Source organism: Seriola lalandi, unplaced genomic scaffold (genome assembly GCF_002814215.2).
Source record: "Seriola lalandi dorsalis isolate HSWRI2012SDOR001 ecotype SW California unplaced genomic scaffold, Sedor1 jcf7180002054677, whole genome shotgun sequence".
Lineage (NCBI taxonomy): Eukaryota > Metazoa > Chordata > Actinopteri > Carangiformes > Carangidae > Seriola > Seriola lalandi.
In genome coordinates this window covers 1,124,909-1,142,031 of record NW_019525230.1, presented here as the reverse complement: position 1 = coordinate 1,142,031, position 17,123 = coordinate 1,124,909, and the positions used below count along the sequence as shown (strand labels likewise).

Genomic DNA, 17,123 nt, shown 5'->3' with positions numbered 1-17,123 from the left:
CACCCAGACCCATTCATCGTGTTGTTTGGGGTGGCCAACCCAGACAGTGCGAAAAGTGGTTGTGAAGCTAAGGCTATCTCCCTCTCAACATTGTTAGCCAGAAAATTAATTCTGCAATCTTGGAAATGTGAGAGGTCTCCTACATTTGAAATGTGGCTGAGGGAGTTGGGAAATGTATTACACTTGGAGAAAATCAGGTACATTATGTCTGCTAAAGAGGAAGTCTTTTTTAAAATCTGGCAGCCTTTTCTCGATTTAATGTCTAAAAACTGAACTAGTGCTATTCTATCACTGCGCCATTACCTATGCTCTATGTCCTGTTTGTCGCATGTCAAAAACCTCTGTCAAGAATCTGTACTGTTTTGTGTTCTCTCTCTTTGTTATGAAAACAATAAAAAAGAAATACACAAAAAAAAATATCACTGAATGCTGTAGGATTAAAATGTTCGTTAACTGGAACTAAGATGCCGAGTTTAAAAATTAAACACAACCCCAGACCAACCGTACGCAAAGAGATGTGAAAAAAAGTATGTTATATACATGGACACAGTTACACAGACATAATTCACACATGTATAAATGTAAATAACGGAAGTCAGAGAGGTGAACTGTCATTTATATGTCACACGCCTCTCTCACTCACAGTGAGCAAATAAGAGAGTGAGCTTTCGAGTCGCTGCTGCCTGTGTTCAGATACTTCAAACCATCTGGTGTTGATCATAAAAATCTACTCTGACATTCTCCACCGCTGATCAGGAGTCAGCCCCAGACTGTAAATGGGCGTTGCGGTGTGCAGCTCGCCCGGGGTGACTCGCAGGCCGTTGCCATGGCAGTGGTAGGTGATGACCGCAGAGATCTCCCCAATCTGTCCGCTGCTCGCTGCAGCCCGTGAGAAGGAAGGTAGCCTGGCCCTGCAGCATCTACAGCTACACCTGCAGTTTACACCTCTCACACACATTTACACTCACACGCTCAATCAGCCTCATTGTTTGACATTTAATACCAATTGGAAAGGGAGCATCAGAGAGAAGGAGACAAGAGAGTGACTGCTACTGCCCCCTCTATTTCATCTTCTTCTACAAGCTGCACTGCCTCCCCTGGCCTGATAAATATTTGATAGTTATTTGCTGCTTCATCTGCATGCTTTACAACTTGGGTCTGCACAACCGCAATAGTGGTAGAGGCCGCTATACCAGCCCTTCTTTCACCCACGCTTTCTGTTCTCCCAGAGGTTCCTTTAGATTACGTCAGAAGATAGCAAGGGAATGAAAAAAATCTTATGAGGAAGGATATTTTCTCTGATGCCCCCCCCTTACCCCCCCACACCTCCCCCTACATGCAGGAGTGTGCTTTGCTACTGCACCCATGCAGAGAGCTGCATCTGAACTTAAAGAAGCAAAGTTGAAAGCTGCTGCCAGCAGGAAAGTGACCAGGGCTCACTAGATGTTTTATCAAAGGAAAGTTAAGAATGTTGTGCTTTTAAGGATGTTTTTTTTGTTTTTTCTTTCTTCTTCTTAGAAAATCTACAGTCAAACACCAACTTGAAAAGGAAATGGAAAGGCACCAATAACTATCCCTTACAAGTGTGTGAGTTTGGGTTTCTCACTGATAAGAAGCTCATTTTCAGAGGCTTAAAATGTTCTCCAAATTATATCAAGAACCTTGAGCCATATCACGCCAGTGTAGTTTTTTATATTTATAGGTATGAATTATGGTGCTCCTTTCACAGATGCAGTTTACTGTCATAACAGCATCTTCTGGTATTCACCTCTGTAGATGTGCTAATGCAGCAATATCAAAACTCTGTCAGTGGGAAATATTTTCTGACTTTGGTTGCTGAATAGATGCTGGAAGTACAGTCAGCATACTGAAGGATATGGTTACCAACCTGTTTGATGATGGGTTCGATGCGGTGATGATGGAAATGACCACTCCTGTCTCTTCTTTTTGAGTCTCAGCTTAAACTAGTAAGTATCAGAAAGGTATCTCTGTCTCTCTCATCCCAACCGGTCGAAGCAGGCGGCCGCCAAACCCTGAGTCTGGGTCTGTTCAAGGTTTCTGCCTCTTAAAAGGAAGTTTTTCCTTGCCACTGTTGCCAAGTGCTTGCTCATGGTGGGAATTGTTGGGTCTCTGTAATCAATATTATAAGGATTATGGTCTCAACCTGCTCTATTTGAAAAGTGCCTTGAGATAACTCCTGTTGTGATTTGAAGCAATATAAATAAAAACTGACTGGATTTGAAAGGTAACAGATGATGTTCAAGGAGAAGATGAAGACAAATGATGAGGTAAATGGGGAAAATAAAGAGGTGATTTTGTTTTTTTGCAAAGTAGCTGAAGCTCTGTTGTTCATCAGAAGTAATTCTGAGGCCAATCAACCAGTTTTCTTGTGCTTAAAAGTAGAAACAGGTGAACTGCCAATATTCTGGCTCACACATCAACTGCAGCTGCCAGATGAAGATGAAAAACACTGCTGAAAACTGTAACTATGTTAATTTCCCAATCTACAGTCCGTAGCAGAGTTTATTAACTGATGCAAGTGAAAAAAATCTTCCAACCACAGACCAAAAACATGCATGTGAAAAGAATCTTCCTCCTATTCATCTGACTGTCTGAAGACTGAATGTCTTTATGATGTCCCTTGGTCATACTGGTTCACTTCCCTATTTAATACTTTTTCATGTTACTGTTATATACATAACACCCAACTCTAAATACAGTCTATACTGGATGGGAATAAATACAGTCTATGTGTAATACTGTAACAGCAGGTGAGATTTAATTAAATCATATTTTAACCCAGTTACAGCCTTATTATGTCATCTCCATTTGACAAACATTACAGCACAGGTTGGTTACAACACAGACAGGCTGAGTAGGTTTGTTAAAGTGTTAGAAAAGATGGGATTTGTGTTGTTACCAATGAGGCCAAAAGGCAGCGGGTTCACAAGCTCATGCTGTTATTCCTTTCCATGACATGTGACAGTTATGAGCAACAGCAGCTCAGACATAATGTTCTCTCACTGATCATGCAAAGCTTTGACATAACTTAATTACAAGGCAACCGTCAGTGTGTGTGTGTGTGTGTGTGTGTGTGTGTGTGTGTGTGTGTGTGTGTGTGTGTGTGTGTAAACGCATACATATGTGTGCATACTTAGTGTTGAAAGACATTCTCAGCCTCTGTCAAGGTGAGACATGACAGCATCATCTAAATTATATCCTCAGATGTCCGAAAACCCACATCCACGTAGCCTGTGTTGTCTCAAAAAGCACTCCCACTATCCCTGGGGAATTAAACTGAAGGATGTGTGTATGTGTGTGTGTTTCGAATAGCCTTCATGAGTTGTCTTTTCCTATGAAAGCATGAACAGACAGGTGTGAAATCAGCTTGTCAGGAGAGAGAGAATAGGACACACACACACAAACACACGCACACACCCCTCAGACTGAATGTTTGATGATTTACTTTCTCCCTATCCTCATCACAACTGACACACACACATACAGCAGTCTGCCACTGTGTGGTCGAATAAATGAAATATTTGGTCATTGCTGCCCTCTAAAGGTTTCTTGTGGCCTCTTATCATCCAAACCATGAGAGGAGTCATGCAGCTGCTCCATCCACAGTGAACACTGGAACGTCACAGCCCCAGTGGTAATTTTACTGGGTTGCATTTATGGACCGTTTCCTAAAAGTATCACACAAAACTGGGCTACTTGTGCTGTAAAAGAGAGGGGCATACTGCATGGAAAGCTAAAGACAATGTCAAATATATATTGTACAGTATTAATTACCACAGATTTCTTGACGATAAACTAACGTTCCCCATTGGGGCGGCTCTGTACTGTCGGCTAATTTCGATATTTCCTACAGCACCCAAACGTAGCGTGATTGTTACCATTCGTGACGACGGAGGACGTGAACGCAGCAGCTACTAGCATTTGGCTGTGAACGACAGCCAAGTTACAGAACTTTCACCGGAGTGGATAAGGTAATGTATAAAATTTGAGGTTTGACAGCCTGTCTGTACATTTTCGAGTGGTTTGTCGTGGTCAGGGTCGTGGTCTGTCTGACGAACAAGTAGTTACTTAACGTTAAACCAACACTTGGCGTTGCAAGTTGCTAGCTGATGCTAGCCAAGCACTGCTAACATTCGTAACGTTAGGTAACTGTTAACTGTAAGATAGAATATGCTTAAAAAAAGCATTTTTAACTTGTTAAGACAACAACCCGTAAATAAATGGGATGATACAGCTTTTTTTCTCTCTTATAACCATCATCCCGAAGAATGTAAATTTAGCTAACATTAACGTGGTTACCTTCCATTCATGCTTATGTGTGTACTAAATGACACATGACTAAACTGCATGATGTAAGATGAGTAGATAATTCAGCAACAAGCCAGCTGCTGAAGAGCTGCTTTCATTTTCACCAAATGAACTTCAGATAATGATCTTCTCTTTGTCTGCATATTTTGTCTACATTGTCTGAAAGTTATGATCATTGTTTCACCCCCTAATGGCAACATTCATGGAGTATGATTATTGCTTTTTCAGAGACTGAATCTTTAAAGATTGCCATATGGATTCTCCTCTGCAATCTAAGAAGGCTAACGTGAATCGAGAGCCGAAGCGCACCCAGAATCAGTCGAGCACTCCTCCTCAGAAAGATGCCTATGCCAGGCTTCTCAGCCAGCACCGCAGCAGCAAGTTCAGTTTGTATCTAGAGCAATATGCAAAGGACTTGTCATGTCAAAGGGAAGGAAATGGGCCGAGCACACTGCTCAAAGCCCAGAGTGACAGGCTGAACATACCACAGAGAAAAAGAGACCAAGTGCCTAATGATTTCTCTGATTCGAGTGACTTCTCCCCCTCTTCCTTGAGAAGTAAAGGAGAGGACAGTTCATTGTCTTTGTACATGGAGAAAATAAGCAGTCGCAATCCTCAGCAGGAATGTGAAAGGAAGCAAGGTGTGTCTGACAGGCAGCGACGGGGACAGAGAAGGGACACCACCACCAGCCAGGATGGAGACATTGAGTCTGGGGAGGAGCTCAGCTGTTTAACACCTAATGATTCGCACAAACCTCAGAAGCAGCAGAAGAAAAACAAGGACTCAAAAGGGACTGACTCGTTTGTTGGTCTTCCTCAGTCTCCAAAGAAAGCCAGTACAAGTGGACAGGAACAAGAAAAGATGATGAAGTCGAAGAAAAAGAATCTGCCAAAGCAACCAGACGAGGACAGAAGCAGAGAAGGGCCTGGGGCTGACACTCAGTTGTCAAGGCCCATATCTCCTCATGGCGATAAAGACAAAAAACCGCAGCAGCCCCGAGGTAAATTGTAGGTTAGTTTTTGAGATGTTAATTCTCAACAGGTGCAGGCAAATTTTGCTATTTGATAATGTAGTTTTATACATGTGATGCACTATGATGGAATAAATCACTGTGTTATTTCTTTTTCAGGTTTAACTACCAATTCTCCTGCTGACAAACGTAAGAACAAAGGAGGCAGAGGGGCAAGGAAACAAGTGTTTGAGTCCTACATGACATTTGATGAGGTTTCCCATGGGCTTAAAAGAGGAGAGCTCATTCAGGTACAGAGCAGCTGTTCCAGAGCCATGAAATTACACATAACACAATCACACAGGAGGTAAAATGATAGGGACATGCTCATTTTATGCTTATTTCATTATTGTATTTAGTTATAAATTTATCAATAACAAATTGTATTATGATGCTCTGTAATGCCCCTTTTTACCGCTGTGTATAGTTCTTATACGGTGGAATACTTTGGACCCTGGGTTTGCTGTATTGTAATTTCATGAAACACATTAATCTATAAACATGTAACATACAAGTACAAAACTTTTAGGAATAAGTTAAGCTTGAAATTGGACTTTGACACAGGGTTTAAGGAAGAGTTCAATGTTAGGTAACAAAGCAGGATCCAAATTAAGGTCTTCCTCGTTCCAAGTAAATTAGCACAATTACTTGACATAAGAGTTGGCGTGGAGCCTGCAGAGCCTGTGGCAGTTATACTTGGGTAATCCAGCCTTGGGGCCACTTTGTTCAAGGTCAAGTTCATTGTCAACTATTGCATATTGTCTCTACAGGGACAATTGAGAATCAACCCTAAGAAGTACCATGAAGCTTTCATCCCATCTCCTGTGAGTTGATTTAGCTTCTTTTCAAGCATTTTGACTTGCTAACAAATTTGACACATCGCAATTTCCTGCCTCAGTAACCTGTCTGTTTAGTTCTGTATATCACCTGGTAGCTATGTTGTAACATGTATACATAATGAATGTGACTTCACTGCATTAGCCAGTACCTTAACATCCATCTTGAACAGTTTACATCAAAAGTTAGAAAGGCAGGAGATGAACAATCTTCTGTATGTTTGCAGGATGACACGCGGGATATATTTCTGGATGGGATTGTAGCTCGCAACAGAGCACTGAATGGAGACATTGTAGTGGTGCAAGTCCTACCTCAGGAACAGTGGAAGGTAAAACTGCACTTACCTATTTAGTTTGAAACTCCATGTTTTAAACTTCAGCACCAACTTTTCAGAGTTTTATTTTAGGGTCTATTTTAGCTATTTTCCCCAGGACAGTAAAAGTAGTGAGTGATCAACAGGTGATGAATGTTTGTGTGTGTCCAGGTTGTGAGGTCAGATACTGACTGTGAGGGCGCCAGTGAGTCAGAGGCCCAGAGAGAACACATTGCACAAACAATGCAGAAGAAGACAGAGCGCACCCGAAGGCCTGATGTTATTGTGGAGGACCATTGTAGTGACCAGGATGAAGTGTGCAGCAAACTTCAGAATACCACTCTCACTGACACAGGTACTGTGAAGATGGAGAGAATGTAGAAGCCTTTGCATATCAACATTATTGCAGATGTGGTATCCAATTATAACACTACTGCTGATATTCGGTAACGTCAACACTGTTTGAATGTTTATTTACTATTCTGAAGAGTGAAAACAATAGTTTAGCTAATCCATGTTCACTCTTCCTCTCATCTGATGGAAACAGGGCGACGCCTGGAAGACCCCTCAACCCCACGGTCCAATGGTGAAATAATCCAAAAGACTGCTAAAGTGAGCTTCCTCCTTATCTGTCACTCTTTGTCTCTTTCTACCCTTTCCTTCCACTGACTTTTTTAAACTCATCCTAGACTGAGAAAAACATGTAGATTTAGGCCAAAATGAACTGCAGAGCTGCCACCACTGACAACAACTTAATTCATCTGGCTACTTCATATTAAAAGCCTTTTCACTGGAGGGGTTTTACTCTGAAAAACAACACCAGGAACTAGAGTCGTACAGCCGTGGTCGGAGGCATTATGTTTTTGCGATATCTCAGGAACGCCATGAGAAGTTCTTCATGTTTTTTGTTGATTTTAAAATGGAGATCTTGCACTGAAAATCCCAAAAAATGCTTCAATGCTGCTGTACTGACTGAATTGAAATCCTTACTGTATCTCCCTCATCCTCTGCGATTGTCTGCCAGGTCGTGTACATTGTTGAGAAGAAACACTCAAGAGCTGCGACAGGCTTCCTGAAGTTCCTACCAGACAAACCCTTTGCCATGTTCTCCCCCGTGGACCACCGCGTGCCAAGGATTAACGTTCCCCTGCCTGACTGTCCTGAAGACTTCAGATCCCGCTCGGGCGACTACACCAACACCCTGTTCATCTGTCGCATCACCAACTGGGAAGCCGACAGCAACTTTGCAGATGGGTGTGTATAGATACGCGACACAGTTAACAGTATCACTCTGGTCTGACGACCGTCCTGATTGTTTCTAAATGTTTTCCCCCCCTAGTCAACTCGCCAAGACCCTGGGGCAGGCGGGAGAAATCGAGCCAGAGACGGAGGGCATACTGACAGAGTACAATGTCGATTTTACTGAGTTCTCAGATGAGGTGTTGGACTGCCTCCCCAACAACCTGCCCTGGACCATCCCGCCTGAGGAGATGATGAAGAGGAGAGACCTGAGGTATGACTGTGAAAACCCTACATGCTTATGTAGTCTTCCCTTTTATTATGTTCTGAGCGGGAACACGCTTTATGAGCCAGATCCAGCTTTGCCTCGGGGTATTTGCGCACTATTTATACAGTATAATCGGACTACTAATAATTACAAGCTTTGTTGTCCAATGGGAGCAAGTGAGTGTATGAAGTCTTAATTTAGGTCGTGTATTCATATGATTCACAAAGCACTATTTCATCACATGCAGGAATGAGTGTATCTTCACAATCGACCCTGCGACCGCCAGAGATCTGGATGATGCCCTGTCGTGTAAACAACTCCCAGATGGTAAACTGCTGTCTGATGATGATGATGATGATGATGATGCTTATAATGAAGGATCATGTGTTTCTGGAGGTTTTGCTATAGTATGTCTTATTGGATATTTTTAACACAGGGAACTTTGAGGTTGGAGTCCACATTGCCGATGTGAGTTATTTTGTGGGGGAGGACAACGCTCTGGATGCAGTTGCCAGCCAAAGAGCAACTAGTGTGTACCTTGTTCAAAAGGTGAATACTCCTTTGTTTACACTTTGTTTTCAAAATGACTAGCTGCTTCATGTGGTTTCATGTGTCAGACTACAAGTTGACCTCAGAGATGTTGTTGCATTATGGCTTCTTGGGTGTTTCTGCGCATCACCAACTCGGCATCTGACTGATGTGACTGCCGATTTCTCTGTTGCGGCTACATCTTCCATTCTTTTAGTATTCTTTAGTATTCAGTGCGTTTGTGTGTTTTGTCATTGTCCAGGTGATTCCCATGTTACCTCGGCTGCTCTGTGAGGAGCTGTGCAGTCTCAACCCTCTCACCGACAGACTCACTTTCTCCGTTATATGGAAAATCACACCCGAGGGGAAGGTATGATCATTTAAAATTCATGGACCTGTGAGAGTTGCACAGATTAAGAGTAGTATCTGATGGATGATTGATTAAGCTGAATTTTATGCCATTTTTCTTATGGTTGATGATTCATCTCATTGGTTCCACTTCACTTGCCCTCCCCCTTCAGATCCTGAGTGAGTGGTTCGGCCGTTCAGTGATCCGCTCCTGCGTGAAGTTGAGTTACGACCACGCTCAGAGCCTGATCGAGGCCCCTGAGAAGATGTTCTCAGCTGAAGAGCTGCCACCCGTGGATCCTGTGCATCCAATAGATGAGATCCACCAGGCTGTGCTCAATCTGCACTCTATTGCCAAGAACCTCAGAGCCCAACGCTTTTCAGGCGGAGCGCTCAGACTGGACCAGGTTAGTCCTACATGTCTGGTATGTGACGTCTTATGTCTTTGGCAAGCAGTGTACAGTGGTGCATGATAGAGATGTCATAGAGAGAGTATCATGCTCTCTAACCGTTGCCCAATTTATCTGAACTTTCAACGCAAATTAAGTGTGGAAAATCAATTTGATAATTTGTAGCTCTTAAAACATTTGGAAATATTTACAGTGCTAATCTTGATATATGACAAAATACTTTCATACTTTCATCTCGTCAAAATGTGTAATTTATCTGTATTAGATGTTGCTTGAAATCAAGTAAATCTTCTTAGATTTAACCACCAAATTAATTGTCTGTCAATGTTAATTTTTATAATAATGCACCACAGACTAGAGTGGATTTGTAATTGTCATTTTAGTTCATTTATAATCTTTGTTAATCTGTCTGTTTGTGGTAAAGTTTCCTTCCACAGTTAATAAATAGGACATGAATAATTGCTGCTGATGGTTTTTGGCTCTCCTCACATGTTCAGTTTATTTCAAAATGAGAGCCCACAATGATCAGAGATAATTTAACAGTTAGCTGGAAGAGATTTAACAAGATTATTTGATCTGACCAATATGATAACCCAGCAATACTTGAGAAATGTATTGAAACAAAACTCATATTATTCAGTTTGTCAGCGCTCTAACATTTATATCTGTATATTTATCGTGTTTTTATTTTCAGTTGAAACTGTCTTTCACTCTGGACAAAGAGACCATGATGCCTCAAGGCTGCTATGTTTATCAGTACAGAGACAGTAACAAGTGAGTAAACAAACCCTCCACAGATGCATCTGTGTCTGTATCTCTTTCTCTTCCAAAATGAACATGTATTTGATAAGGCAGATGTGTAACCACTGGTGAAATGTATTTCCTGATCATTCTGGACTGTGTAAATATCAATCCTCCTTTTTTCTCATTTCTTATTTTCCCCCTCTGGCCATTATTTCACTGTTACCCATAACGCTGTCCTCTAGGTTGGTTGAGGAGTTCATGCTACTGGCTAACATCGCTACTGCCCACCACATCTACCGCAAATTCCCGGCACTGGCCCTGCTCAGACGCCACCCTCCACCAAAAACCAAGATGGTGGATGAGCTGCAGGAGCTGTGTGACCAGCTTGGCATTAACGTCGACCTGTCCTCTGCAGGAGCATTGCACGTCAGTACTCATAATGTAGATGTAGCCCAATGTCTAATCTCGCAGGAACAATTAGAAAATATTTTTGTCCTGAATCAGAATAGTACAAGGCACAAGGTTTATGTTCTCTCTGCTGAGTTTAAACATTATCTTCAAGTGAGTAAATTCAGAATGATTAAATTCAATTGTTAATTTGTCACAATGTGAGACGGTGTCAGCCGTTTCTCCTGATGTTTTCCAGCTTTTGCATGATCACACAAAGAGGAAATGAAAATAAGCATATATATATATATATATATATATAAAATATCATTGGGGATCTGAGCCTCAATAAATAATTCACAAGACCTTTTAGTTCCTTACCGAAAATGATGTAAAAGAATAACTGAAGGTGTGAATGACTGAATGACTGTTTTCCTTTTTGTGTTCAACATGCAGAAGAGTCTCAATACTACTCTTGGTGATGATGAGTACACCAGTGCCAGAAAAGAAGTCCTCACCCACATGTGCTCCAGACCCATGCAGGTTAGTAGCATGGTCCACTTGATGTTTCTCTGCTTGAACTTTAATCCATTTATCAAGCTTGTGTGGAATACACTTTTGCATATAAACTGAAGACTGCTGACTTCACATGCACTGTTTTGTAATAGTTGTTGCCTTGAAAGAAAAACATAAAACATGAAAATATACGTTTTGTGGGATTGAGATGTTTAAAAACTTAAAGGACCAGTGTGTAGCATTTAGTGGGATCTATGAGCAGAACTGGAACATAATATTCTCAGTTGTGTTTTCATTAGTGTATAATCACCTGGAGCTAAGAATTTTGTTTTCGTTATCTTGGAGCGAACCCTTCATATCTACATAGGGAGAGTGCATGTTTCTACACTCTCCCAGTACCATCAAACCAAACACTGGCTCTAGAGAAGGCCTGTCTTGGTTTTGCGTTAACACCGCAGGTTCTCCTCCACGCTTGGAAAGGGAGGGGTATTCAGTTGGTTGCAATCTGCAGCCTCACCTCTAGATGCCACTAAATCCTCCACACTGGTCCCTAAACGTCAAGTTGTAATATGTAATATTTTAACAATATTTAGTATAAAGATTATACACAGTGAATATATAGGATCAGTCTCTGTATTTAATTTTGGTTGTTGGTGTTTCCCAGATGGCGTTGTACTTCTGCACAGGTGCACTGACGGACGAGCAGCTTTTTAAGCACTACGCCCTCAACGTTCCTCTCTACACTCACTTCACATCACCCATCAGACGCTACGCTGACATCATTGTGCACCGGCTGCTGGCTTCTTCCCTGAGTGTGTACCTTCTTCACAAAAAGTCTCACACAGACACACACACATATATTAAAACAAATAACAGAATGTCTTGTTTGTTGCAAACAGTGCTTCACTTGTGTTGCAGGACATATCTGGTTTTTAATGTAGAAGAGAAATGCAGAAAAGAACAAAGCAGCCTCAGACCTGATGTTGAGTTGATGTATTGTTTGTCCTGTTTCCTTCCTTGCCATTGTTCCTGCCTCTCTCTGCTCCTACGACATGTGTCTGTGTCAAAAATATGTGTGAATTATTTATGTGTTTTTGCTCGTTATGTTCATGTCTGTCCACTCCTTGCTTGCATACAGAGTGTGGGCCTCACTTAGGGCTGTCAACAGAAGAAGTCCAAAAACAGGCATCGCATTGTAACGACAAGAAGACGGTGTCGAAGAAAGTCCAGGAGCTCAGCTCTGAGCTCTTCTTTGGAGTGTTTGTAAAGGTGGGTGACCAGAAAACATGTTGTCAACAAGCGGGACCAATGGAAACATACTTTTCTGCTGTTTCCACAGTGTCTCGATTTTAACAAAATACTTAGTTTTTAGATCAAATACTGACCGAACCAAACGCAACATAAATTAATTGTTAATGAAATGTGGTTTTACACACAATTAATAACTCCCTTTGAGATGTTTTATATTTTCTCTGCTGTTTGACATTAATCAGCTCTCTTCAGCCCAATTCCTCAATTTAATTATTCGGTGGTTAAGAGTCATTGCCAGACTACAATGGCTCTGACACTGGGTGAGAAATGCAGTTGGAGCTTATCTAGTTTCCTCCTCAAAAGAAAATGTGTTCAGCAATTCGGCCAGATGCCCAAAATGTAAAATACTGAAAACCGAGGTTGGTCTGTTCTCTACAGGAATGTGGCCCCCTGGACTCTGAGGCCATGGTGATGGGGGTGTTGGATCAGTCCTTTGATGTGCTGGTTCTCCGCTACGGAGTGCAGAAACGCATCTACTGCAAGGTCAGCTGCACTTCACTCCATTTACAGGGAACGGTTCCTAAATATATACATGTACATTTTTACAAAATAGTATTTTTAGTTTTTCAGACGTACAAAACTAAATTTACAGAAAGCCATGTCAAAGTTTTCATATGTTTAGTGTTTTTAGATCTATTCTTTAATGTTCTAAAAAAACTCCTAAAAAGTCTTACTTAGCGTTTTCAGTTTTATTGTGCAGTTGACATAATTAGAGATATTCTTGGCTTTCAGTTCATCAGAGTCATTCATCTCCACAAGTTCACTTTTATTTATTAAAAAAAAGAAGCTCACTGAGGAGAGAGAAATGAGAAAGTCCAGAAGGTTATGGTCGACAGTACGAAACACAACTGTCCAACAAGTTTGCCGCCACAGTGGTAGGTCGAGTGACAATCTCATCTGAAACCGCTTGAAACCGTTTGTTTCCACCTTCAGTCTGTTGCGGGTCTGGACTCATTTCACCATCGTAAGGTGGGGAAGAAATCAGAGCTGACTCTGGTCTGGACACCAGAGGACGCAGAAGAAGCTCCGGTGGAACAGGTGAGAAGGACAACCACTGAAAATACTTTCGTTATGGTTTCTGGCCTGCCAGTCGGTCGTTCACTTATCTGATATAAATTTAAATGCAGAGAGAGATTTAAGGTTTCATAGTTTTCATTACTTCTTTACTGGGTGATTAAATCTATTATGTTAGAGCTGTAACAATAAAACCCAATTCTTCAATCACTAGTTTGATAATGAGTTAAGGGGCACAGACAAATACCCATGTTAAACCCATGTTTCAGTTCAGAGTGTTAGACCTTTGTTTGATTGTTGTCAATAATTAGCAGCAACAGGAAATGAAAAAATAAAATCAGGAGAAAACAAAGCTGCTAACTCAGAGTTGGACTAGCTAGCTGCGTTTTATGTAACTCTCAACAACATGGTTAGAACGTATCTTAGACCGAGCAGTTTGACAGTGTTTCCTGCAATGTTCATCATTTGTTTTTGTTTCCTCTACAGGTCATTTCAGTCTTCACATTGGTGGAGGTGCAGCTCAAGGCTGACAGCGCACCAATGAAATACAGCGCAGTGCTCAAGAGGTCCGACAGCACTGGATCATAAACACTGACATGTGCCCAGGAGCACACAAACACTTGTATACGGAAATTTGGAATTGCACATTTTCTTTTGTTAAGTAATGACATGACTTGACATGTAGTTTAGAAGCAGTGTTACTGTGGTACGCAGGAAGTCACTGATCAGATCAGAGTCAGGTTTCATTTGCAAATCTTGCTGAGATTCATATCAACCTGAAGCATCACACCAGTGGTTTTTCGTGTTTTAGTCATTTACTACAAATAACACACCCACCTCCACATACATGAACGCTGCTCAGTTTCCGCAGTGTATTATAGTGTTTCATATTTTGTTGACTTTTCTGTGAAAGTGTTTCCTCTCAGTTTTTCTTTTATTCATTGACATGAAATACAGAAGTCAACATTCATAGTCTTATAACATGTATCCATCACAGCAATAAAGTCTGTAATGGTAGGCTATACCATTACTGGTTATAATCTAGGCCTAAACGAAGTCACTCATGAGCAGACTTCAGTTTTTATGTAACTCAGTATGGATTTGAAACTGAATTTGGCCTCAGGTCTGACTAAAAGAACCAAGGCAGCAATGAGTTTTATTTTGCTGTTGATTTATTGACCTAATGAGGTCAGTTTTGATGTGATATAATTGTGGCACAGTCTAATGTGTGAAAACTGATTTTTTTTTTAAAACTATTTTTAGTTTAATACCGGTAAGTGGTTTCCTGATTAGATTGAGGAGTTGTGTTTGCAGACAACAGAGGAAACCCACGCTGCAGAATTTTACTTATTGGCTAAAGTTTGGCCGTGGTGATTGATATAACTTGTGGTGGTCACAGAGGAGCTACTTAGGTAAAACGGTTCATATGTAGCATTAATAGAAAGGTAGGAGGTTCAGAGTCACTCAACAGGTATAGTAACATTTGCATAGGAACAAAGTAACACCATCCAGGACTTTTTATATTGCCAGGGTGTGTATTGATAATGTTTTATGCAGGACGAGTGTTATTTTGTGTTTTACCGGGTTGTTGGTTGATTTAAGTTCTTAAACTGAGAGTGTCGTGGATCTAACCCGTTCTAGTCTACGATGATATAACTGAGGTGTGCAAGTGAGGCCAAAGGTAGATCATTCATCAACTCATTGTTATTGTTTTTAATACAAAATATGGGAATGACTTGAATGTGAAATGCTGCTGAAAACGGTTGGTGGCCTTAAGATCTTGATTCATTTTATGTTGGTTCAAGTGCTTCCAACTGTTTTTTGTAATTCTTTTCTTTCTATGCCTAAACTTGATTTGTGCAGCACAAGTACTTAATAGACCTCATTAATATCAACTGTGAAGTTCAGCCTTACTTTACTCAAGTCAACATAGGACATCATTTCAGTGCAGCTGCACATTTTAAAAATGGATGTGGACCCAACCTTTGCTTTATCTGAGTCCGTACGCCTCTTCAGTTGTCACTCAGTCTCATTCTGATTGAACAGTGCCATGTGGTCATAGAAATTAGCTGCTACGTCTGCACCATTATTTGTCAAATTTTTGTTTGGCAGTTTGTTTTTAGGTTTGTGTCAGATTTCTTTGAAAGGTTACCAGCTAATACTTTTAAGTTATTTATGGATTAATAATATTTGACATGGGCTTTAAACATATTTTTAAACCAGCAAGTAGTTGTACTGTTGTAAATGTGTTTTTGTGATTAGAGATGAAAAAAAATAACATTTGAAAGCCTTTGAATCTAGTTAAGTCAAAAGAAGATTGAACTATAGCCTCTGTATCTTCTGTATAACGTCACCTGTAACTTTCATTCTGGTCGATATTCAAAGTGCATTTGTTTTCTGCTAACCCAGTATACAGAGCAATAGACAGTTGTCTCTATCTCTACAAAAATAAATACACATGAAACCCACTGGGAAAATATTGACTCAGATTGTAGTTTTTTTTTTGTTTACTTCTTCTTGGCACCAGCTTTAACGTTACTAAACTCTGGTGCTGAGGCTAAGTCTCTGAGGTTGAGGCTGGAAACACAAATTCTGCTCGAATACAAATTAGTGGGTGAACTCTGCCACTGATGACTCCTGATGAACTCCACTCTGGCTCTGCCCTCCTCTGTGTATTTGATAGCTTGAATAAACACAGATAATCTGTGTTCTTTATTTCCAAGGAGTGTCTTTTAAATAATCAACCATAAACCCAGTATATCAGCGTACAGTAGATTGTGACTTCAAGTTATGTCTCAGCTGATGACTCCACCTTTATAATCCACAGGCCCTGTATATGCCACACCCAATGAAATAATACTAGGTCAAGCTCTTAGTCCTCCCACTTGAGGATGTGTTCTCCCTTCCTGTTGAGCATCAAATAGCAGAAAAGGTTAGCAACTAGCTGGTGAACAAATCTAGCCAGCTGCTGAAGAGCCAGATGTTTCCCTCAGGATTCTGGAGAGCAGGACTGAGCTAAAAGCAGTGTGAATATCATGTCAACACAAAAACGATTCAATTTTAATGCTAATGAGGTTCCATATCTGATGTTTAATTAGCCATATCAACTGATTAAAGGTATAATATGTCAGTGTTGTGTTCACTGCTTGATTTTTTTTTTTTTTTTTCGGGCCCCATGAGGACAGAAATTCTCAGCCCCTTTAAAGCAAACCTTTGTTGTTTGAGTGTATTGAATCAAACAAAGGTGTGATTTATTGCTTCCAACTTACCTTGTCATTATAACAATAATAATAAACTTTATTTATATAGTAATTTTCTCAACAAAGTTACGAAGTGCTTTATGGTGAGAAAAAGAGGAATTAAAAACAGCAACAAAAACAAATGTTTCAGTGTCACTTTAAACTCATAACTTCTGGCTGTTATCATCTTAAAGGACCGAAATTCAATGTATCATTAAGAATGAAGTCAGAGATTGGGCGGGTGAATGAAGACAACAACCTGTCCTCTGTATCCAAGAGACAGTTAAGAAGAAGTTAATCTCTGTATCCGACGTCATTGATTATCGTCACCACTCTTAGTCACTAGAGAGACTTCTGAACTCGCCTTGCTTCGGGATGTTACCCAGTAGCACCTGCAGCAGCAGCAGTGATGAAGGGTTGGGTATCTTTATCAGTGCTGAACACACTGACGTAAGTGACCAACCAGCAGTGATTCCCGTCTCAGCCACGTGAGCTGTTTTGACTTTAACCTCTTACAGCCTGATGACTTTAATTATTATAGCGGTACAGATAACTCACGTTTTCCTGTTAGAGGACGGTTTCCCTTGTGGTTTCAGCTCCAACTTTCAACCTGTCACAGAAGAGAAATCT

General features: G+C 40.8%; 1 protein-coding gene across 1 annotated transcript; it reads left to right on the top strand.

Moving 5' to 3' along the window:
- The first annotated feature begins 3,904 nt into the window (after window positions 1–3,904).
- On the top strand, window positions 3,905–15,737 carry dis3l2 (DIS3 like 3'-5' exoribonuclease 2). The gene is made up of 21 exons (XM_023421907.2): window positions 3,905–3,992; window positions 4,558–5,330; window positions 5,460–5,590; window positions 6,110–6,163; window positions 6,403–6,504; window positions 6,661–6,844; window positions 7,037–7,101; window positions 7,514–7,743; window positions 7,829–8,002; window positions 8,244–8,323; window positions 8,433–8,545; window positions 8,787–8,894; window positions 9,046–9,279; window positions 9,977–10,056; window positions 10,269–10,452; window positions 10,870–10,956; window positions 11,594–11,741; window positions 12,068–12,198; window positions 12,619–12,723; window positions 13,174–13,278; window positions 13,741–15,737. The coding sequence occupies exons 2-21, from the start codon at window positions 4,583–4,585 to the stop codon at window positions 13,840–13,842; spliced, it is 3,165 nt and encodes a 1,054-aa protein (XP_023277675.1). The 5' UTR covers window positions 3,905–3,992; window positions 4,558–4,582; the 3' UTR covers window positions 13,843–15,737.
- Window positions 15,738–17,123: the final 1,386 nt, after the last annotated feature.